Raw genomic sequence first — 26,151 nt, 5'->3', positions numbered from 1 at the left:
CCTGCAGCCCATCACCATCACCATGGCCGCAGCCTAAGCAAACACTAGGAGGAGAGGAAAACCGCTGCAGCCAAGGACCAAGTGCCTGTTTCTGCCCTGGCTTCTAGCCTATACCCCGAGGCCCCTCCAATGTGCCACTCACGGCCACACTTACGGCCAATCTTATTCAAGTGGGGACTGCGCCCCCGGTCAAGTCTTTTGCCGCCCAATAAGGCAAGCTTCATATTATGAAATCCTTTTTTACCTTCTCTTCTACAGCAAAAACCTGATACAGAAAATGGGTTAATTTTTGCGGGAAATAGTTCCCATGACCATTAGCATTAAGGCTATAATATTATTAGTGACCATTTTGAATTCCCAACGTGCAAGTGCATATCTTGTTATTTAAGATTTAAAGAATATCTAACTAAAGTACCGTAACAATATGACTAGCAATGAAATGGGCAACATTTTCGGCAAAGGCAGTCCTAAACTGTTAGAAATAACTGTTGCAAGTAATAAATAAATATGTATGTGTGTGTGTGTACAGTATATATACACACACACACACACACACACACACACACACACACACACACACACACACACACACACACACACACACACACACACACACACACACACACACACACAGTCGTGAAAAAGAAAGTAAACCATCTTTGAATTCCATGGTTGTACATATCAGGACATAATAACAATAATCTGTTCATTAGCAGGTATAAAAATTAGGTAAATTCAACCTCAGATGAACAACAACACATGACATATTACACTGTCATGATTTATTTAACAAAAATAAAGCCAAAATGGAGAAGCCATGTGTGAAAAACTAAGTACACCTTATGATTCAATAGCTTGTAGAAACACCTTTAGTAGCAATAACTTGAAGTAATCGTTTTCTGTATGACTTTATCAGTCTCTCACATCATTGTGGAGGAATTTTGTCCCACTCTTCTTTACAACGTTGCTTCAGTTCATTGAGGTTTGTGGGCATTTGTTTATGCACAGCTCTCTTAAGGTCCAGCCACAGCATTTCAATCGGGTTGAGGTCTGGACTTTGACTGGGCCATTGCAACACCTTGATTCTTTTCTTTTTCAGCCATTCTGTTGTAGATTTGCTGGTGTGCTTGGGATCATTGTCCTATTGCATGACCCAATTTCAGCCAAGCTTTCCTGGCAACCCTTCCAAACACACCATACTTGTTCAGTCTTTTTCTAATTGTACTGTCATGAACTTTAACATTTAATATGCTCTGAGTCCTGTAGAGATGTAACTTTTGGGTATTTTGCAATTTCTCTGAGCATTGCACGGTCTGACCTTGGGGTGAATTTGCTGGGATGTCCACTCCTGCGAAGATTGGCAACTTTCTTGAATGTTTTCCTTTTTTGAATAATCTTTCTCACTGTAGAATAATGGGCTTTAAATTGTTTGGAAATGGCCTTATAACCCTTCCCAGATTGATGGGCAGCAACAATTGCTTCTCTAAGATCATTGCTGATGTATTTCCTCCTTGGCATTGTGTTAAAACACACCTGAATGTTCCAGACCAGCAAACTACTAAATCTTCGGCTTTTACAGAGGTGGTCACACTTGCTGATGATCAATTAATCAAGGGCATTTGATTAGCAGCACCTGTCTGTTACTTAGCATCTTAATTCCTATGGAAGCAGTAAGGGTGTACTTAGTTTTTCACACATAGCTTCTCCATTTTGGCTTTATTTTTGTTAAATAAATCATGACACGGTGTAATATGTCATGTGCTGTTGTTCATCTGAGGTTGTACTGTATTTACCTAATTTTTTTGCTAAGGAACAGATGATTGCTATTATGTCCTGATATGTAAAACCATGGAATTCAAAGACGGTGTACTTTCTTTTTCACATGACTGTATATATACACACACAATCTTGCCTGCAATAGGTCTTCATTTTCATGTTATAACATGTTATTTTGTAAGGACACTTTAATATATCACTGAAATGCATACATTTTCCAGTAAAAACTACACACTATTTTATGCCAGACAAACAGGAAATGTTGTAGTTTTTTTTTCACCATTGCCTTCCTCTTCACCACAGTCAGTATTCCTGGTTTTACACACAGCTGTGGCTCCAGAGACAGTGAGTTGTGCTCCATCTGAATATTGTACATTTTCAGGAGATTATCCATGACTTTTCTCTTTCTTCTATTACTACAGTTGTCACAGTGTCAAAGTTACATAATATTACTACACAGAAAAACCATATTACATTTAAACATCTTGTTACAACTACCAGCATTGTTTTATTATATTTCACCATTATGTTGACTGTACTGGATTTCAACATGCTTGACAAATTTATATTAAGATCTGTTCATGACAACCTAGTAGGTCTAGATGGGAAGCAGTTTTGTTGCATTAACCTTTCATAGGATTGCATAAGATACATAAATAATGACATACATTTCTAAAAGGCTTTTCGACGTCAGCAATGATAACCTTCAATATTGGCTAGCATTGGAAATAGGATTTAAAACCTATCCATGTGTGGTGTGATAATTTACACGTTGGCATGTGCAGTATTAGAGTATTCTTCATTGGACCAGGATTACAATTCTATACTGAAGTAACTTTAATTCCTTAAGCAGCATTTCTATGGAGGAATAGGTTAGACGGTTTAGAAAGCTTACAGTATGCACAGCTACATCCTGTATTGCTACATGCCATTTAAAAATCAAACATCTAGGACTATATTTACCAAATTGTGGTAAGTCATAAGACACCTTACAGACCATCAAAGTAAATGGGCCTTAGGGTGCATGTCAGTTTAGCACCTCTTTGTAACAATTTCCCCAAATGTTTAAATATCCATTTTTTTACATCATTATTTTATTTCATGGGCACAGTGCTCAGCTAAAATGACATTAAAATTCGTGTGTACTAATAAATAATTTAAATGACATCCTGTATAAACTAAAGACATTGTGTTTTTTCTGCACTCTTTTGTTACTAAAAACAAAAATATCTAGTATATAACAATGCAATTTATATTGCTGCTCTAAATCACCTACACATGTAGAGACATACGTATAACATTCTCATTGTACTTTGTAGCCAATAAACTGCTTATATTTTCATATTTTGTTTCTCTCTTCTATTGTACTGTATGTATTCTTTGGGCTAGATTCAAGTCCAAAGAATATTTGAAGGAGAATGTTATCACTAAAAATGGGAAGACAACTTTTCTAGATTCAGAATTGAACTTATCACAACAAATTAGCAGTGAAGACTGGGCGAAGTAGCCGTGAAGAGGGGAGTGAGGAACTGTTCTCAAATATGCAAATATGTGATTAGCACTATTTGCAAATTAAGTGTGCATGTGTTATTCAATAAGCTCAGAAAAGTGATTATCACTAGGTCACTTTAGATATTTATCACACATTTTCTTCATCACCCTTTACTGTGGCAAATTGTTCTATGAAGCTGCCTAGAGCAGTGGTTTTTAAAGATGGATGAATGGTGAATAGTAGTGACCATCAAAATTGCATACAGTACCTATAGGTACATTTTTTTGAGTAATCCCCGAATATTTGCAGTGAATTTTAATGTTTGTGAATAATTCATCCATCTCTAGTTTTCTACCTTTAAAGAACTACAGAAGCATTTGAAAATGTAATATCTGTTTCTAGAGTTCCAGGCATCACATCATATGTACATAAAAATACTATTGCTGTAGTAAGGCTTACATATTTTTTCAAATATACTAAGCGCTCTGTATATACAGTACAGTACACATATCATTTGTAACATTGCAGTATAACATTAATAACATTTTGTGTAAGAGACAAGATAAAATGATGCTCTAGAAACCATCCTCCACAAAAGACAGTAACTTAAAAGAACAATGAAAAAATCACAATACAGTTGCTTTCTCAGAAAATTATCTGATTCCCTTGTGTTACACAAAACCTCTGTGATTAGTGAATAGCTCTGGACATTCATAAATTATATATATCACTCAATTTTTTGTAGATATTGCCACTTTTTATAGATATTAAGCACTAATGTGTTTGTGATATATTCACCTTTTGGAGATATGTATCTCTTTCAATGCAGATGCAAAATTGCACATGAGAAGTGTAGTACTTTTCACAAATGCATACATGTATATAATTCTTATTCAATTAGGTGAACATTTTGAAATGTATCACTGCAAAGCTAATTAATTTTAGCAACCATGAAGTAATAATGGACTTTATTGAATGTGACCCTTTGCCTCTCCATGCTTTTCTCTCTTGTACTTATCTCTCATTGAATGCCATTCCCCTGTCTCTCTTTCCTTATACAGTACTTTCATTTCTCTATGGAGTAAACTGATTACTCTTTTTCTGTAATCAGCCCTTTGTTATGTCTTTTTCATCTCTAAAACATGACTAATTTTACAACCTACAATACAACACACATTATAGTGGAGAGGATTTTAAATGAATGCTTCCTGTTAAGAATAAAGTTTATAATATAAACCCAGTAAAATATGTGCAATACATCCAGCCAAGATTTGACATTGCTGCAGAGCTGCTTCTTCTGTTGCAATGCACAACTTTTGCACAGATTGAAGCAGAAAAAAAATGTAGCCTGTGTCAGTAGTAGTTAATATTGGTATATACTGTACATTTGCATTTATAGAGATCAGTAACATGGTTAGCACAGTTAAATTGTTGTACACTTTTAAAATGATATAACTTTATGTACTGTAGTACAGTATGTAATGTTGCTTGGAAACAAACAATTAACTGATGGCAGAAAAATGGGTATCATGTGAACATCACTGCTCATGAGCCCCGTTGGAAGCAAACTGCATACATTCTGTAAGGCAACATGTTTTAAGATTTACCCCAAATATAGTTTACAAGCACTTATGCATGTGCCTTTAACATTCTATTCTTTTCTTTTGTCTTTGTATTGTGTTCACATTTATTACGGCTTTGAAAACACAGAGAAAAAAACAATGAGTCATTACCTAACAATGTTCTCTTTTCAAACAAAAACATATTCCTCATTTGTAACATCTTTATCATCTGTATATAACTATATGTCACAATGAAGTGGAAATATATCAATGCATAATTTCTTCCATGACGCACTAGAAAATTCTGTAATGTTTTATTTTAAAAATGCTAGTAAAAAGTTAATACATGTGTTTTCGGAACCATATTTTTCATAGCCAATGTTAAGGGGAAAAAATGGTGAAAATGTACAACATGAGAATTCAATGAACCCTGCATTTAAACGAGGATCAGCAATCTTGACTCCGATTTCAGCGGTTTAAGTACATCGTATTTTTTTTTCTCATTAACCAATATTATAATTTTTTTTATGATACAGTCACACTTTTCAAACAATGAAGTAGATTACATTTAATTTGACCTTGATAACTATAGCAGTGAAATGCATACACCTAGTACGGTAGGTGTATTTGTATAAATATTTAAATCCTGATATTATACCATACAGTTATATTGCTATAAGATAATATTAAATACAGAAAGGTTACTGCATTTTTCTTTTCAAATATATGAGGCTTTCAAGATACAAACTTTCATCATTAATGTTGCATAAAAATCTGTTTTCTGTGTTGTGGTCATTGCTCAATGCTTAAATCAGAATAAAAAATGTAAAACAATTTTTTTGGACGATTTTGTACGGTGAACTCATGCAAAATTGAAATGATTGCTCAATATTTGTCTACCAAATGAAAGATACAGGATTCATCACCCAACAAAAACACTGTGGTTTTTTTTTTTTTTTTATCACAGTCTCCCAGTTGCAAAACTTGGGTAACACTGTTGCAAAAATGATGCAAACAAAAAAAATCACCAGATATATTGTGTGAGAGAAATAAACACACAGTTCATTGGATTCCTTTTCCTTGATACATCTGGTTTCTTTTTTCCTTTTTTTTTGCTCTGATTTTGCCCCAATTTTGCTGTTAAGAGACTGTGATAAATGACCACCTTTTTCTTTTAGGAAAGCAATCATGCTCAGTAATAGCTTAGTACAACTGTCAGATGCATTTTGTGTAGCTCTGTGTGGATAGATTAAGACAATAACTTCTTCCTTAGGATACCACCACGAAATGGCATTTACTGTATAGACCATGCATATGCATCATGGCAGCTAAATGTATAGAGAATATTGTTAAGACAGGTACTACCATCTTTTTATATATATATATATATATATATATATATATATATATATATATATATATATATATATATTGTTAAATTGAAAAACTACTAGACACAAGCCAACATCGTGTTCATGCAAGACTTACCTAGGCAAAGAAAATCTATGAAACATATTACTAGATCTTTGGTTATCAAGCTCTATTGATGCAGTAGATTTTAAATAAAGACAGCATGTAATAATATGTTCTATGACAAAATCACTTGTACAGTTTATTCTCCTCTGAACATTAACCAAACTCTCAACAAGAATAAGAGAATAGGAGAAGAAAGAGGATCATTATCCAAGAAAATGTCCAGAATTTATTCGAAAATCATTTGGAGGTCTTTCTTTTTTATCTTTCCATAATGTGCATTAATTATGTGACAGGTACATAATCATTAACCAGGAAAATAATAAAGAAGTGTTTTCTGACACACATTTTTTATGATAAACATTGGATGCTAAGTATAGGGAGTTAAGAGTCTCCTCATTTAAATCAACATAACTCAATCAAGCTGTATTTCTTCGGCTTAGTTTTGCAGAATTGGGATTTTACTCTGTTTGAGCTGTTTGGCAGCTGCTGGTGAATGCAGAGAAGTTTTCTCTTACTGACCAAATAACAGACTTTTCTTCCATTGCAATGAGCACTAAGTGGAAAAACAGCAATTTCAAACATGTACTCAAATGCATTTGTCTGTGTTGTAGGCTATCCCTGCCATCTCTGTCTGTTTAATGGTCCATCAATGTGTTCATGAAAAAAAAGGCTAGAAATTAAAACATTGCTGAAAAGAAAAATAATAAACTTGTCAGGTAAAATTGTACATGCATTTGTATAACCTTAAAGGGGAGCTTTCCAGTTACATATCCAAAATGTCATCTTCGTATGAACTCGTATTGTTTCCTACAAATGAAACAGGTTATAAAATCCCAAACCCTTTATTCTTAAGCACACGTAATTAAGAAGAAAATCCTCATGTTCTGGAGGCAACGGAGATGGTTCTGACTAATGTATATACACGTAGGTCACAACTAAAAGCACAATCGTTCTAAAAGTTCTTTTTAAACTTAAAACAACAATAAAAGATTTTTTTTAAACTCACAGATATTTACATTTTTACAAATATTTTTTTTTAAATACAGTTCAGGCTGGCAACTCATTTAATTGCCAGAACTATACATGTTATACTGCATAGTCAGTCCTCTGTTTTTAAATAGAATTCCCCTTGTGAATTACAGCTTCATAAAAGCTCAATATAACTTTGCTGACCAAGGGCCATTCATGATATGGCACATAGAGAACTTAGAAAAACAAAAACAAAGCAGTAAAGACATTTGTTCTGTTCCAGAGTAATCTGCCTCACCATATGTGATATAGGAAACATCCATTAACTTTTAGGAGTCTCTTCTGAATGTTTTGCTTGTTAAAAATCATCTAGTGGGGATGAATTCATAAGCAATATCATAACAGCAATGTAAACATTCCACGTCTTGGGCTGACCTTTATTAATATAAGACAGTTCCTCTGGACAGAATCAGTAAGAAAATAATTCCTTCCTTTCTACTTCCTGACAAGTTGGTTTGATGGACAATTTGTGTTTCTTTTCTGTTTGTTTTTGTTTTGTCCAAGTGGGTGAAAAAAGTGGCAGAGCTATACCCGAGTGGTTGAATGCCCATGGGGTAAATTAGTACTGTTTTGGCCTCCACTAAAAGTATTAAAGGTATGCAATGGTTGCATTCCTGTTAATGTGTTTGGAATCATTGTTATGGTATTTGGAGTCATGAGAGGAATGTCATCGGGAGACCTCCTCAGTGTTAGGGTGTAGTCAGGTGGGCAGGTAAGCCGTAGTGTGTCATGTGCCTGAAGTGCCTCGCATTCATGGTCATGCTCCAGTTGTTTCATCTGCAAGGACATTATTTCTTCATTTTGTATGTGAGCTATATCATTTGTTGTATTCCTCTGAGGACTAGGGCGCCTGTGTGTTTCATGACGTCTCTTGTCTTTCTTGTAGTACAAAGCAGCAAAGGCCAAAATATTCAGAAACAACAATGAAGCCCCTACAGCAATTGTAACACTAAGTTCTGTGGAGTAATCTCTCTTGTCTTCTGTAATAATGGCTGTTTCCCCCAGAGCATTTTTTTGAGTTTCCTTAGGATTGTTTGCTGGTGTCATAGCAGGACGTTTTGTTGTAGCTCTTGATTTCACAGGCGACCGTCTGGTAACATAGGGGAATGAAGTCATATCTGGCGGAGGTACCTTTGTAGTTGTTGAGACATACTGGAATATTTCATTGAGGTTGTGTAAATGTGGTACAAGTTCTAACCAGAAAGCCACTTTGGTTGCTCTATAGTGATCTCGAACTCTAGGTTTCAGGCCAATATGTAAATATAGTTGGTCCTTCGGATCATATTTAGACCAGGCAACTTCTTCAAATCGATTGGGTTTTGTATGGATAAACTTTGTGTCTTGTGGTACAGGCTTGTTTGGATCCCTACAAATAAAAAAATAAAAAATAATTAAAGAGACACATTTATTTATTTTTTAAATATATTACAATCACGGAAGACCACTGCACATTTCACTTTTTTAAAGCATGCTAGCAGTTATGTGCTCTCCTGATATTAATTGTAATAGAGTACAGTAAGCGCATACTGAATTACATATTTACATGTTAGACCTTCTGATGAATATGAATAAACATATACCAGTCTATGTAATAAGTAGAGTTGGAAAAAAACGGGTGTGTGAAATCAGAACCTACCTTTTGATATCATTTCATTTTCTAAAAAGTGTTATTATGAAAAGAAAGCACCACTAATCTAATTATCTAATTTATCTGAACCATTATTCATTTTATCTACTGTACATTACTTCACATGGGTTTGTCAACACTATAGCAGATCTACCAAAATGTATGCTTAATTTGCATATAATAATAAATTTACATTTTATGCTAAATATATTTATCGTGAGTCACACTTTATAGGAAGGTAATGCATAGTCCCATTAGTTAAAACCACACTATGTGATTATGCAAGAAAGTATCATCTTTCCTGTTTTTACCTTACCACTCAAGGTATATTGCTTGTGTAAATTCTGCTAATGGGTAATATTGTCCACAATAGCATTATTTTCTGTGAGTCACAGGTCAAGGAATACCAGATGCTTTTGTTCACTCGAGAACTTGCAGATAAAATATTTTTCTATTCTATTGTGTTTTGCAACCTTTTTTCAGACAAACCGAGTCCCCTTTGAGGAGGGAAGTGCAGCATATGTTTAATTCTGCTTCCTCAGTTCATGATACATTGGTTTCTAACAGTTGTTACATTTCTTAGATTTAGAATTTTAATCTAAGATGGTGAGCAGTAATCATATTTTACATTTAATCCTCTTTTGCCAAATGTACCTCCATTATTTTTTATCCAAATTTAGAATCAATGTGGGGTTATTTTCTACATACTGTATGTATGTCTTTATTTATATAGCGCAATTAATGTACATTGCACTTCACAGTAGAAATACACGTGACAATCATAGAAATAACAAATAATTCAAATAATAGATCATGGGAATAAGTGTTTCAGACTTAAAAGTTAACATTAAGGAAGAGGAGACCCTGCTCCGAAGAGCTTACAATCTAATGGGTAGGTAGGCAATACGTACAGAGACAGTAGCAGGGCATTCTGGTAAGTGCGTCTGCAAGGGGCCAAGCTTTATGTATCAGGTGTATAGTATTAGCAGTAGAGCTACTCATATGCTTCGTTAAACAGGTGTGTTTTAAGGTTGGTCTTAAAGGTGGATAGAGAGGGAGCTAGTTGGGTATTGAGGGGGAGGTCATTCCAGAGGTGTGTGGCAGTCAGTGAGAAAGGTTTAAGGCGAGAGAGGGCTTTAGATACTTGAGTGGAACGCAAGAGTCGGGATGGTGCATAGTAAGAAATTAGGGCTGAGATTTAAGAAGGGGCAGAAGAGTGTAAAGCTTTAAAAGTGAGGAGGAAAATTGAGTATGAGATGCAGGGTTTGATAGGATACAAGAAGAGTTATTTCAGCAGGGGAGACGCTGAGACAGATTTAGGAAAGAGTAGAGTGATTCTGGCAGCAGCGTTTTAGGATAGATTGTAGAGGGGACAGGTGAGAGGCAGGAAGGCTGGATGGCAGGAGGTTACAGTAATCCAGACAGGAGATAATGAGGGCCTGTGTCAGAGTTTTAGCAGTCGATCAACAGAGGAAAGGGCGTATCTTTGTAATATTGCCAAGGAAAAAGCAACAAGTTTTAGATACGTTTTAAATGTGAGAGGAGAATGTGAGAGAGGGAGTCATGTGTAACCCCTAGGAAGCGTGCTTGTGCTAATCGGTGTACACTGGCGACACACTTTATTCGAGCTCGGCTAGTCCCACGAATTCGGGTATACCCGGGTGTATTGAGGTTTGTGACTGTTTTCTGCCCGAGTGCATTGAGGTATTTTCCAGGCAGGGATTGAAGCATTTTATTCCCGCTGGCTGCAATACTGCACAGTATATATATATATACTGCATTACAATTCATGAATTTATGCCATCTGGTAGACACGCGAAGCATTGCAGCCTATTAAATCCTAATCATTATCATTTAACAGATCAGCCGCCCGTCAGCCAGGCATGAACCCAGGCTGGGAAGGCAAATGCAACGGGGCTTGTCAGAGGTGAGGAGCGGCGCATTCCAGGTATCTGCCAGGTACATACTGGGTATTTGCTCGAATAAAGTGTGTCGGTGCAGTATGACAGAACTTCCAACAGTAATGTGGAAGGAGGTAGTGGGGCCAGGTTTAGGATGAAATATGAGGAGCTCTGTTTTTGACATGTTGAGTTTAAGTTAGCGGAGTGCCATCCAGGATGATATCGCAGAGAGACATTCAGAAACTTTGGTTTGTACAGCAGGTGTAAGGTCAGGCGTTGAAAAGTACATTTGTGTGTCATCAGCATAGAGGTGATATATGAAACCTAGAGAGTGTGTACAGAGACAATAGGAGAGGTCCCAGGACAGAGCCCTGGGGTACCCCCGCAGAGAGATCGATAGAAGAGGAGGATGTGTTAGCAGAAGAGACACTGAAAGTATGATGGGAGAGGTAAGAGGAGATCCAGGATAGAGCTATGTTATGAATACCAAGAGTATGGAGAATGTGAATGAGGAGAGGGTGGTCCCAAGTATCAAATGCTGCAGAGAGGTCATGTAAAATGAGCAGAGTGTAATGGCCTCTGTCTTTGGCAGCACGGAGGTCATTAGTTATTTTAGTGAGGGCTGTTTCAGTGGAGTGAGCAGTGCAGAAGACAGATTGTACAAGGTCTAGGAGAGAATAGGTGATGAGAAAATTGAGCAGGCGAGAGAATACAAGGCGTTCAAGAAGTTTAGAGGCAAAAGGCAGGAGGAAGACCGGTTGATAGTTAGAAAGACAGGTAGGGTCAAGCTTGCTGGTTTTGAGTAATGGTATGAATGTTGCATGTTTGAAGGAGGAGAGAAGGGTACCAGAGTAGAGGGAAGAGTTAAAAATCTGTGTGTGCGTAGCGATTATGGTAGGAGCAAGAGGTTTTAGGAGATGGGTGGGAATGCGGTCAAGAAGCCAAGTGGTAGAGGGAGAAGAGGAGATCAACAGTGACACATCCTCTGTGACAGCAGAAAAAGAGTCAAGGAAGGCAGTAGGAGAGTTAGGAAGTGGTGTAGGGTTGGAGGAGGAAACAGAAGGGATGTGTTCTGACGTATGGATTCCACCTTTTCATTAAAATAGTCAGCAAAGTCCTGAGGTGAGATAGAGGAAGAAGAAGAGGCAGCTGGGGGTGGTCTGAGTAGACAGTCAAAAACAGACAAGTGTTGCCGTGGGTTAGGCTTGTGCGTTTTGATTAGTGAAGAAAAGTAGGTTTGTTTAGCCTGAGAGAGCAGAATTAAAACAAGATAGGATCAATTTGTAGTGAAGAAAGTCTGTGAGAGTGTGAGATTTTCTCCAGAGGCATTCAGAGGAACGAGTGCAGGAACGCAGCATGCACATGTTGGAATTTAGCCAGGGTCTGGGGTTAGAAGGGTGAGAATGGCCGAGAGAAAGCACGGCATATAGATCAAGTGAGTAGGACAGGGCAGAGTTGTAGTTCTTGACAAGGTTGTCAGGGTCTGGAGCAGGGCTGAGAGAGGAGACGGAGGAGGGTAAAGTGGAATCAAAAGCTGGTAGGTTAATAGAGCACAGGACTCTGCAGAAACGAGGGGTAGATTTCTTAACTTTTATAGCCTTCTTTAACCAGTAAGAAATTGTTCAATGGATTCATAACTTTTCAGTGAGTATTCCTTACATTTAACAACAACAGTTTTGTTCTGGGATTCATCTTCTCCTTCGTAAAAAATATTAATATCTTGCACATTATTACTTTGATGTATTTGAAAGTATCCTATCATCTTTTATCGTTATGAATGTATATATGTTGAGGTAATTTCAGTTCCTGCATAGTTTTATGATGCAAACAAAGCCCAATTGTAATTTTGTTTTTTTATCTCATTTACCTGGACCACTGTTTATTGTTGTCAACCCTGTTGTTGATCGACCAAAATGTGTATTTTCTTTGCAGTTCTCACTAACAGTAAATTATAAAGAACTGCCTTAAACCTGAATACTGGTCAGTGTTCCATTTTCATAGTGAACACCACATGCCACGATTCTGCTATCAATTTCTCAATTAATGTCTCTATTAAACTTCATTAGGATACTCTCACAGACAATTTTACTAGTTTAGTAACCTTACTTATGGTACATTGTTAAAGGTTTTACAAAAATTAAAGTATTCAACATCTGCTGGTCCACCTGATCTACTGTATACTATCATAGGGGTAGATCCTCAGGTGTGCACGAAATAATGGCAAATAATGTTACAGTACCTTACCTAATAAAGTAACAGACGTTATTTTTCCTTCATTTCATGGGGATCCTCAAAGCTAATAAAATATGCATAATAAAAAGTCCATTAGCAAAATTACCATTGTTACATTACCTGTAGGAACGGGGATGACCGTAGTGCTGAGACTCGTTTTCCAATACACTGCACATGTGCATTGGTCAAACGTTAAGGCGCATTAATAAGTAAGCATTATTAACAGAGATTTTCATGTGCGTTACCAAAAACTAATGCAAATTTTTTTTAATATTAGAATGTATCATTTTTACACTTATTAACTTTTTCATTAATTATACAGTAGGGTATATAATGTAATAATGACTGTATACATTATGGGTGTAAACTACTGTATATCCATATATACTGTACCGCAAAAATATAAATTAATATATAATTTATATTAATGTGCATTTAAAATAAATGAAGGATGTCCATCCTTCATTTTTGTAAATTGTACATTAATATAAATTAAATATTTATAAATATTTTTGAGGTATGTATGAATATACATTATTGTACACCCATACTTGTTACAGTCATTATTACATTATATATGATATTAGTTCACACAAACATATCACTTAAAACCATAATATACAGATGCAGCCTTTTGGTTGTATCTGCCTCCAGGGGCGCTCCGTGGGCTGCCTGTGGGGGCTGTCCATGGGGGCTGTCCGTGAAGGAATTTGTGCCTCCCCGCAATGTGCTGTCACCCGCTATGGCTTTTAAAAAGCCGGGCGAGTCTCGCGCAATCTTTTCATGCGCGTGGCGTGGGGAGTGGAGGCTGCCATTCGGGAGCCGCGAGAAACCTGCGACCTAACGGAGGGCTGCATCTGTAGTGTATGATTTATTTATTTTATTTATAAAATGTTTTACCAGGAAGTAATACATTGAGAATTACCTCTCGTTTTCAGGTATGTCCTGGACATAGTTAATATGACAAATAATACACGGTTAAATATACAGTTACATAAATGAACAGGGTATAAAGAATATACAATACATTGCATGCACAGTTAGAGAAGATGTATATTATAGGCTTATGTAACAGTTACAGACCATATTAAAATCTGAGACAGCCTTAGTTTTGAAAGAACTTAAACTGGTGGTGGATGTGAGAGTCTCCGGTAGGTTATTCCAGTTTTGGAGTGCACGGTAAGAGAAGGAGGAGTGGTCGGATACTTTGTTGAGCCTTGGGACCATGAACAGTCTTTTGGAGTCTGATCTCAGATGATAAGTGCTGCATGTGGTAGGGGTGAGGAGCTTGTTCAGATAGATTTGTAGCTTGCCCATAAAGAATTTGAATGCAAGACAGGAAAGGTGAACTTTGCGCCTAGACTCGAGTGATGACCAATCTAGTTATTTGAGCATTTCACAGTGATGTGTGTTGTAGTTGCATTGGAGAACGAAACGACAAATTGAATTGTAGAGGGTGTCAAGTTTGCTAAGGTGTGTTTGGGGTGCCGAGCCATATACTATATCTCCATAGTCTATAATTGGCATTAGCATCTGCTGTGCGATACACTTTCTGACCAGCAGGCTTAGGGAGGATTTGTTCCTGTAAAGTACACCTAGTTTGGCATAGGTTTTGGATGTCAGGGTATCAATGTGCATTCCGAATGTTAAGTCGGAGTCAAACCATATGCCCAGGTATTTAAAACTAGTGAACTCGGATTGGACATAGTCGAGCGCAGAATCAGGGTCGGGAATTGAATCGATTCTGTGCCAAGGGCAGTTGGTAAGGTCAGCCAGAAACAGTTGTGGGTTAAAGTTTCTAAATGTTCTAGTGAGGAGAACTTTAGGGCTTGATTGGGGCAGTTTAAATTTCCTTACACAGTACACTATTACATGGTCATTGAAAATGTCAGGGAAGATGCCAGAGGATTGTATTCTGCTGGGATTTTAGGAGAGAATCCAGTCAAGCAAGGAATGGTTGTGCGATTTCAGGTTGGTCCGTGTGGGTTGGGAAATGAGTTGCGATAGGTTAAGCGATTTGATTTGTATCTGGATTTTGTGGTTTTTAGGGTCAAGCCAATTGAAGTTGAAATCTCCAAGAACTAGCAGCTCACTCTTCTCATTCAGAGAGGAAATGGAGCCAAGAAACTGGGTGATATCAGTCAGGGACTGTAGAGGGGCGGTAGCTGCCAGAAAGCAAAATGGGCTTAGAAAAGGGGAGGCAGATTTTTTCCAACTAGGATTTCAAAAGAGGGTGAGCTTGGGGGGCAATTTAGCAGTGTATGTGTCTGCAATATAAAATAACACCCCTCCTCCTCTCTTTGACCTCTCTCTCCTAGAAATGGAGTATCCCTGAATGGCAATATGTGCATCAGTGGTTTTAGGGGTTAACCATGTTTCTGTAAGAACGATGGCACCATGCTCTTAGTTCATCCAGTTTGGGCAGCAGGCTCCGGATATTTATATGGGCAACATATAGCCCATTTTGGAATTTGAAGGGGGTATTCACAGGGGTATGGGACAGAGTTGAAATGGGAGGAGTGAAAAAGTGAAAAAATAAGTGCGCAACTACAATCAATAAAAGTGAAGTGATTATGTGATGTAATAAATGGGTGACCTTTGATAAACGTAGAATAAATGGAGCGTCTGCAGCTGTGGCACCAGGGATGGCTCAGGTACCCCCTAATAGCAGACAGAAATACAAAAAACACAGCGCACAACGCTCATAGTGCATTAAAAATTATATTAGTAACCACAAGAGTAAGGTGAGTATTAAGCGTACATTTGAACAGAAAAAACAAGCATTTCAGGGTTAATGTTACCCAAGTTCCAACGGACGCCAGTGAAGATGTCGTGGCTCTCTCCTTCTCAATCCCTCAGCCTTGGGATAGGGCCTGGGTGGTCTCCGTTCGGGTAGCTGTTAATCCAGCCCTCAGCCTCAAGGTAGTGCTTAGATGGTCTCCGGTCAGGTAAACGACAGTACAGTACAGCCAAATCACTGTGCAGAGCAGTGATGCCTAACACTGTTAGAGACAGACCTTCTGGATACACAAATTAGGTACATTACATCCAGGAGGCCTCAATGAGGATATAGCTATATGGTCCCTATATTGACCCATGCTAATTGGAGGTATAGGATAATTCTTTCCTTTTTTAAGCCTTTTAGCCTACATTCAATAGCTATTTTTAATATTTTTTGTTTTTTGAGCTGGTTTCTATTTATATTCCAACTTTTTACATTTTATCTATTTATTGATTCATTTATTACGATATTTTAATTTCATGCTTCTTTTTCAATATAATAATCCAATTCCATGGTTTTATGCACACTTTTTTTATATAGATGCTGCTGTTCTTATCCATTGTGTACTAATGTTTTTTTTCTCTTCATTTTAGAGTCATCACACATTGTTTTATGGTTTTGTGTGTCATTTTATGTTTAATAAAGTTTATTGTATTGTATTAGGTTACCAAGGGCAATGTGTATACATCCGTATATGCTTGGAGTAACTTGACTCCTCCCCGCTGCCTTATGATTGGCCGCCACTTCCAATTGAGGGGCCAATCGGTGACAAGCGAGGGGTATTTAAATGATACTATTATTACGAGTCAATATTCCCTAATGAAGAGACCCCTGTGGTCTCGAAACGCGTTGGACTAAAGACTTTTTGTGAACCCTCAACACCTTATCACCCCCTGAGAACCGGCCCGGTGTTCTGCTGACTTGCGACGCTTAGTCGCGACCGTGTGATGCCACGGACCCGGAAGCGCCGAATCAGGACGCCCAACAGCGTGTGCTCCGCTGCTACAGAGACTCTAACAGTGTTAGGCATCACTGCTCTGCACGGCAATTTGGCTGTACTGTCGTTTACCTGACCGGAGACCATCTAAGCACTACCTTGAGGCTGAGGGCTGGATTAACAGCTACCCGATCAGAGACCACCCAGGCCCTATCCCGAGGCTGAGGGATTGAGAAGGAGAGAGCCACGACATCTTCACTGGCGTCCGTTGGTGCTTGGGTAAAATTAACCCTGAAATGCTTGTTTTTTCTGTTCAAATGTACGCTTAATACTCACCTTACTCTTGTGGTTACTAATATAATTTTTAATGCACTATGAGTGTTGTGCGCTGTGTTTTTTGTATTTTTGAAATGGGAGGGCCTGTGTTAGGTTCAATATCACCTGCTAAATAGAGTAATAGTAGGAGTAGAAATTTGAGTAGTTGTTTGCAAGTTGTATGATGTTTGCCATTTGAGTGTGCGGTGGTTGGTGTGCTGGTTTTCAGAGTTCTCCACCAACATTCAGTAGATAGTGCAAGGCTTTTGAGTAATCCAAGGTGTATGGTGATGTTGGGTATGGGCCAGGAGGGAGGAGTTTGTAGTGGATAGAGGGAGTAATATTTCCATGAGGCCACGAGAAAGAACAAAGTTGAGGTACATACCAGGTTCATTATGCCAGAGGTAAGTAGTTCTGCATGGAGCTGTTTTATGCCAAGTGTGTGTGCAGACTAAACAGCAGGGATGTGCCTTTACCTTGTCAAATGTTTTTTCTGCATTGCAATGCCTGGGTCTATGCAGTGGGCTGAGTTAGTAGAAGTGCAGGTGGTTGTTGTGTGCAGTCAGTGTTGGGTGAGGCTGTAGTGAAATAAGTTGTAAAGGGGCGGGGGGTTAAATTGTGCAGGCTAACAGCAGGGATCATAGTGTGGTCAGAGTAGCTCACCGTTTGTTGCCTTGTGTAGAATAGTTAGTAGAAAGATGCAGTCCCCAGTCACCTCTAGTCAAACTATAGTCTAACTATATATTATCACTTAAAATGGTCACTTTAAATGCCTTAGTCTTAAGATGCCAATGCAGGAGGGGTTGTTAGTTTTATACATCTACAGCAGTCACACGACCCTCCCCTCCCCCAATAAATCAGCTTGTTCCAGTTGGTCAATTAGCAGCACACAGTTAAGAGAGAAAAGAAAAAAAACACACCTTTTGATATTTAAACATACCAAAAGATCAATAATACAAGCCAGGTGGATAATTCTTTTAAAACAGGACTTGCAGATCAGGGACATACCAAAAGATCAATAATACAAGCCGAGTGGGTAATTCTTTTAAAATAGGACTTGATGTCTGAAACATGATGTGTTTCAGACATTAACTGTATATGATCCATACTATACTGTATATCTTTGTATGACACATTTAACTTTTTGTAATGAAAGGGTTAAGTCCTATATTCATTACATTGCTTTTAGGCTATTCCAAGAAATAATCCAATGATAATCAGGGTCTGGATGTGAGGAAGGGTAGCCTTTGGAAGGTGCTAAATATTGTAGTTTTATTGTCATGTGCTTACATTAATGGAGGTCTGAGAATCTCCGTTGTTACAGTAGTTAAACTGCTCGTTCCCATATGATTTGAATTTGAGTGAGCCAAAAGTTCGTTAAAATGTAAGGATCCTTTATTTTTAAGGAAAATGCCAGGACATGGTTACTCTAAGCACCTTTGGGGATATGCGTTATGGATATGAATAAGTAAAATTGTGGAACATTAAAAAATTAGCAACCTTCTGAGGATCTACCCCTTAGTTACTGTACCTAGTCAAAGAAATATAAACCAGATGTTATTATTTCCCTTTAGTAAATCCACAGTGCCTTGGATCTTGTAAGCTGATTAAATACATATACTGAACAATTTATTAAGCAGTGTTCCTATTAATTGCCAGCATAAAGGCCTGTAGTTACATATAATGGACAATAGTGAGGTAGTTTGTCTATCCCATTTATATTTTCTTGTCTGGACAATAATAATGAAATATTAAACTTTCTGGCCTATGCCTCTGTTTCTTTTTCCTGAACTTATGAAACAGAATTTAATAAACAATGCAGATGAAAATAAATAAATTCTAACGATGTACTAAAATTGGTCATTGTATGGGTTGCTGATTAAAACTATTGGCACAATTCTTAAATGGTGAACACAGCAAATATATATATAGTCATCTGTAGAAATTGATTTCATATAAGTAGCCTAACCTGTAAATGCTCACTTGACTTTCTTTGATTAATTGTAATGCATCATACACGCCATACATGCCAGACATACACACCTGATCTCACCCACGCCTCCCTGCCATGTCTTCCCTTGTAAATGGTGTTAACCTTTTCATTTAACACTGACTAACCTGAAAACTCGTCCCACAAATCAATCATCCCAATAGCCTGCACTCATGGCTATTGTCCCACAGTCACTTATAGCAACCATTGTGGCCAAGCACGCCCATCTACAGCACTTATTCCCTCACCTGCTCTCTCTGTAAGTTTCCACTCAAACCTCTTAGATTGTAAGCTCTTCGGGGCAGGGATTTCCTTTCCAATTGTCTGATTTTGCTGCACTTATTGTATAATTATAATTCCCTGTACTGTATTCTTTGTGAAGTGCTGAGTACACTTTTGGCGCTATATAAATAAAGACATACAATACAATACAATGCAGATAAAAGAGCACATCTTTTAAAATGCTAAATTGTTGTTTGCCATTTCACAAACAATCAAAAACAGGTGCTACGCACTAGTTAGTATGAATTCAGTTGTTATTATCAATTGCATGGTTCACTTTGTCTGAAAAAAAAGAACTACTTGTTATATTAATATGTACTAATATCACTGGACTCAAGTCTCTTTAATGAAAAACATAAGTATATATTTATTTACAAAGATTGATGTAATAATGGTGAAACTAACGGTGAAACTAGAGGGTTTCCCTTTGTAATAGACAGATACAAGTTAAATAAATGTAAATAAAATGTAAACATTGACAGCGTTTTAAACTTAATTTGAATGATGAGGTATTGTCAGTACTCAATATGATTCAAAAGTAAATCAGGGTTTATGATAAAAATGTGTCAATTAAAGTTTGTGAAATTAAAGCATTAACATATTTTATATAATAAAGTAAATGCTACAAGCATCTGGGGAGTAGATTTTCACAACATATCCCAAGTTTTAGTCACACAAATAAATATGGCAATATCCTTGACTTACAGGCATGGCCAGCAAGAATGTTTGCAGGGATCGGTGCACTAACATGTTTGGGGCCTCGGCTCTTACCTTCTCCGGTGGTATCTGGCGGCAACTCACTGGCATCTCATCTCCTGTTGGCATCACCTCTGTATGGTTATGTCATTACGGTTCCACAATTTAAAATGGTGTTGCATTGCCATGACAACAGGACACCACGTGATGGCAAGTTGCCATGCACCATCATGTTGTCATGGCAACAGGACGCCACAGGGCATTTCGTTATCATGACAATGTGATGACATTTAATGTCGTGGAGCCATAATGATGGGATCATGCATGGGGAGAAGCCGGGAGGAGATGAGATGTCGGAAGGAGAAGGTCAGATAGTTACAGAGACCTCCGTGCTCTCCCCCCTGCAATCAGTTTAATTGTTGTGGGGGAGAGCACATGGCCTCTGTAATCGCGGGGCTTGATGCAGTGGCACCGACTGCCCTGTTTACAGGGACAGTGTCCTCTATTAATCAACAGTACCCAAATATTTGCATAAATTGTACCTTGTGTCCTCATCTGTAATCCCCTTCTCCAAATAAAAAGCAATTTTAAAAAGTTATTTCTTGAGATTACAAAAATGCAATAATTTATTACATACACCATCATCAAAGGGTAGTTCTTCCTCCTTTTAACTTTTGTTACCGTGATAATTTCATACTTTTGATTATCCCAATAGGTAAAAAATGGAGTATCCCATCAGACAGAACAAATGAGTACATTAGTTTAGTGAAGATGGATAATATGATTATGATGATCAGAAATATGGATTTAATAAGGTAATACACAAAATCAAAATGGTGGCTACTATTGATTTTGTGTGGTACCATAATAATCTAATATCTATGATCTTCAGTTGGGTGAAAGGTGGTAAATTACTTCCCCTTATTATAATGGAAATATATGGTTACTATGTTAATTACTAGTACTATAATCCACCAACCACAGCAGTCGACACACAGGCACAAAGAGACACAGATATACAGACACACACACACTATAAAGAACAAAATGGTTAATGAGTAACTATCTTCCAATGCACTTTTTTCCATGCCTTTGGGCGTGTGATAGATAACCCCATCATTTATTAGTGCAGAGAAGGCGAGACCAGCACTAGGAAAATGCATGTGGAGTTGAGCTGCATAGAATATGAGTTAAATTATTCACCCCATGGGACTCCCTGTGAGTTTTTAGGAGCTAATGTAATCAGTAAAGGATATACCAAGGGAGAAAGAACTCTTGTGCTGTTCTGGGAATAGCACGAGGGATTAAGAGTTCACATAATGGCATGAAGGCACTGAATGGGTAAAACAGTAACTAGGAGTACACAATTGTAGATAAAGAGACACAAAGCTGCTTGAAACGACATCAATCTAGCTACTTATTTACTGTATGTGGTTAGTTCATTGTACCCTCCTTCAGATAACCTTGGCTGATACTTCTTTAGTTGACAATTATTGAATAACATCATTTAAATATATTCTCATGCTCAATTTGCTACTGCCTTTTCTATTTTCAAGAGAATTGTAAAATATAATTGGAAACGCTAATCAATGGGAATCATCAAAATAATGGTTTCAACCCCAAAAAACATCAATGTGAACTGGAGGCAGTCACTTTTATTGCTTCATTGGATTTATAATATTTAAGAATATTGCTGGTATGGGTAATGCAGAATAGGGCAATATAAAGGTACTGTACTGTAGTACCAAAAACAATTTGTAAGACAGCATACTGTAGTAAAATAAACATTTGAAGCATACATTTTTTGTTTAGTTTGTATTTGTGTGGTGTTATGTTATTATGTTATATCTATGATGTTCATACAGGGTAACCCCTCAGTTGGGTGAAAGGTAGTAAATTACTTCCCCATTTCATTATAAAAATATCTGCATGTCATTTCCCCAAATCCCTGGTTGCAGTTTAAACATTGTATTCTTAGGCCGTGCTTATAGTCCCGGCAACGGCGACGCTGATGTCATGCTGCGGTCGCTGAAAAAATCAAATTGAAGTGACTACCAGCGATCGCGACAAAGCTGTTGCGCTGTCGCATTGCTCCTAGTATAATCACATGCGATGGAATCAATACATTTGTTATGATGCGGCGTCGCCATCGCCGGGACTATAAGCGTGGCCATAGAGATAATTGTGAAAAGCAGGGTACCAGATCTGACGCATACTGTACTGTATGAATGTGCTCACAAGTGATATTTTTATTTACTGTACACTGCACAGTGGAGGGTTTATGTCACTTTTTTACCCACCATTACTTATATAATGTGTAGTTGAAACCTATTCTAGCTTCACATTGCAAAGCTAGTGTAACCATCCTCACACTCATGAGACCCAAATGGTTGAAACAGCTGTCTGTGAATAGGTTTTACTGGCTATGCTGAAAAGTTGTGTTATACGGCATGCATATGCTTATAGGGGTCCATGTTACATGTTAAAATGGCCTTGAAGCAAAAGGTGACACTGTGTGCTAATTTGCATGTAATTTCCCAGACTCCCTGTATGAAGTGGAAACTGTCAGGGACATCCTAGCCCTCACTCTGTTCACAGTGGCCTTGCTTGTCCACCAGGTATGCTGCTGCTCCTGACTTCTCTGGGATTTCCCTTTGCTGTTTCCTCTTGGTTCTATTAGTTCCTGTCTTCTATCTTTTCACTGCCTTAATAGTTTCCTGTTCCTGCTTTAGTCTTTGCCTTCGTTTTGCTTCTAGGGACTCTTTTCTGCCATGCCCTGTTCCGTGACCAGTTCTCTGTGCCTGCATTTTGTTTGCGTCCTAGTTTATAATTAAAGGTCCCTGGCTGTATTTGGCTTGTCCAGTTCTGTTCCTTATCCCAATCCTGTTCCTGCACCCCAGTCTTGTTCATGCGCCCCTGTCCTGTGTCTGCATTCCTACCCTGTTCCTGTGACCCAGTCCTATTCCTGTATTCCTGTCTTGTTCCTGCCTCCTCGCTGCAGACCTCTGTATATGACCCCAATGATGCCTATGTGCTGCCTGCCTCTGATACCTGTGACCCGACAAAGTTATCCTGCCACCTGCCCTGGTCCCTGCCTGTGACCCCGTTATGTCTTTGCTTCTGCCTGCTGTTCTGGCTGAGTCCCCAAGAGTCCTTCACAGAAGCAATGTATGCTAAGAGATAATGGTGAAAAGCAGGGTTTGTAGACCTGCCTGAGACATGTGAATATGCTCACAAATTATATTTTTATTTACTTTAAATTCAAACACACTCTCATGAGAAAAGCTAAATAAGGGGTATTGCTGTAGTGTATACTATTGCATATAGGTCCATCAAATCGTGATATTCTATACTTTGCTACTTTAAAGCAATATAGATTATTTCAAGTGTCGACAATAACTTTGATAGAGCATATAATGGACAGACAATAACCCCTTGGCCCCCTTAGTCTGCCCATTTCTGTTGTAAAATCGTCAGGTACTATTTGATCCTTAGAATAGTGTACTGTCTATCAAACATTTTTGCATTCCCCTACTGTATTAGCTTGTTTGGAAGTTATTCATGAATCCATTGCCCTTTCTGTGAAGAAATACTTCCTCTAATTTCCACAGAGCCCCCCCCACCACCCCCCCACCCCCGTCACCCCTCCTTCCTCCCATCTTCAAAGCATGATATCTGGTTCTAGCATTTATCTATCTCTGAAATATAGTATGCTTCCCTCCTGTGCCTTGTTGAAACCCTTGATATATTTGAAAGTTGCAATCATATTCCCTCTCTCCTTGATGTTGCAGGAAATTGCAGGAAATTGCAGGAAATTGTACTTTGGAGGATTATTCCATAAATAGCTATATAATAGCAGTGTACATAATATTGTGTTTATTTGCCCTATTATGGATAAAGCTGATCTTATTGTTTGTTGTCACAATGTATAATCATTATTCTGTAGTTATTACAAGATCAACTACCTGAACTACATTTTTAAATCAAAGCACTACTGCTCTGAGTAAAAAAAACATGAAAACCAAACAAACAAAATAAGAGAACAAAAGTCTAAAATAAATATTACAGAACTATCAGAAAACAAGAGATGTTTACCTAATGGATGATCAAACAAAACTGACACAGCAAGCAATCACATAAGTTTCCAAACCAATATCAACAAAACAAACATTCTAACACAATCGAGCATGTGCGTATGTATGTACTGTATATTAGCACTAATACATATGTATATATATATATATATATATATATATATATATATATAAATATATATATATATATATATATATATATACATACAGTATGTATTAGTGTATAAATATATATATATATATATATATATATATATATATATATATATATATATATATGTAGCCCAGCTCCCCTCTCACCTCCATGCCGGCTGGGGGAGGGCTGCATGGCGAGCAGGTCGCAGGAGCTCCACGGCGGACCACCGGTGCGAGTCGTGCGCATGCGCAGTGCAGAGTAGCAGTGCGGCGGCCATTAGACAGGCTCCGCATGGGACTGCATATCCCAGCAGCCTTAAGGGCTGAACACCACATGGGGAGTTAGACCCAATAGGGTTCATGGATCCACGTAGAGGGATAGAGTTAGTTTTGGCAAGCTAAGGACTGCGCGCTCAGTCGAGAACAGGACGGCAAGGGGTGAGATGTGCCTAGGGAGGAGTGCTCCTCTGTACTAGGCCAGATATCCCCTTAGGTCCCAGGTAGGCCTCGACCACCTATAGCTTGTTGATCTGTAGGGAAGGCCCCCAGATAGGGACTTTCCCCAATAGCACTTAGTGTTATTAGTACTATGGTGACGGATGTCAACTTGTTATCTGCGGCCTGCTTTCTGGGACCAGACAACAGGTACATTATCAGAGACATTGAGGGTCACCCTCCAGGTGGAGCTCCCTCAAGAGGCGGACGTCGTCAGGAAGGAGAGAGAGAGGATCCAGTAGACCGCGTTGTGGGACAACGTTGCGGATCTGCGAATCCACCATCCAAGTCGGCCTGATTTGGTCTAAGACAAGGAAGGTACCCAATGTGCACCAACAGCCACACACAAGGGGTAGCGCTACTCCACACACTCTTTGGATGGGCCTGACTCTGTGGACACCAGGGTGGTTAGGTGCCCAGGGCACCCTCAGTACTTTGGGGGTTCCACCGGGGTGGTGTATATTGTGTGGGTATTGTATTGTGGGGCGTTGTATTGTTACTGTGCTGTTTACTTATATGTGTGTCAGTAAATATATTTTAGTTATAAACGTGTGTATATACTTATTTATTGATTGTATCGGTTCCTGTGAGGGGTTATCCTGCAGCACTAGGAACCCTCCCAGGTGAAGAAAATGTACCAAGAGAGAACGCAATCACCTCAGGCTCCCAGTGGCAGAGGATCAGGCCTCCTGTATGCCAGACAGGTACTCAGCACACGTAGTTCCCTTAGTCCCGGGGAAAAGAGGCTACATATAATATATATATATATATATATATACTGTATATCATAAATCATTAAAATAATATTACATATACTGTACATTAGGGATTTACCGGGTCCAAAACATGACCAGGTAACCGGTACTGGGTACCCGGCCGGGTAGTTTTGACTTACCTGCAGCCAGCGGTGGATGGTGAGGAGGACATGCAAGGGGGGGGTACAGTTATGTGACAGTGATGTGACATGTAAGGGGGGGAGAGTGATGTGAGGTGCAAGGGGGGGAGAGTCAGGTGACATGCAAGGGGGGGAGAGTGATGTGACGTGCAAGGGGGGGAGAGTTAGGTGACGTGCAAGGCAGGGGACAGTGATGTGGGGACCAGGGGGGGAGAGTGATGTGGGGGGCAGGGAGGGGAGACCTCAGCTGTGAAGGAGGAGGGGGGCGGAGCTGCGAAGAGGGGGGGGATGGAGCAGGGAAGGGGAACGGAGTTGTGAACATGAGGGCCAGCCAGCTGTGAAGGGGGTACATCACGGGCAACGCCGGGTATATCAGCTAGTATATATATATATATATAACATAAGCAAATCATTGCACTCAAACAAGACGATGGA

General features: G+C 38.6%; 1 protein-coding gene across 3 annotated transcripts in view; it reads right to left on the bottom strand.

The window, feature by feature from the left end:
- Positions 1 to 6,299: 6,299 nt before the first annotated feature.
- The window catches only part of NLGN4X (neuroligin 4 X-linked), a 607,811-nt gene continuing 587,959 nt past the window's right edge, over positions 6,300 to 26,151 (bottom strand). For 2 of the 3 annotated variants that reach the window (XM_075594568.1, XM_075594569.1), the window contains one exon: positions 6,300 to 8,701. In XM_075594568.1, coding sequence (XP_075450683.1) covers positions 7,861 to 8,701 — 841 coding nt within the window. In that variant the 3' untranslated portion in view covers positions 6,300 to 7,860. The remainder of the gene's footprint in view (positions 8,702 to 26,151) is intronic. The other variant, XM_075594570.1, reaches the window with a different exon arrangement.

The sequence above is a fragment of the Ascaphus truei genome, chromosome 3, assembly GCF_040206685.1.
Source record: "Ascaphus truei isolate aAscTru1 chromosome 3, aAscTru1.hap1, whole genome shotgun sequence".
In the NCBI taxonomy this organism is placed as follows: domain Eukaryota; kingdom Metazoa; phylum Chordata; class Amphibia; order Anura; family Ascaphidae; genus Ascaphus; species Ascaphus truei.
This window is presented reverse-complemented; position numbering and strand designations above follow the sequence as displayed.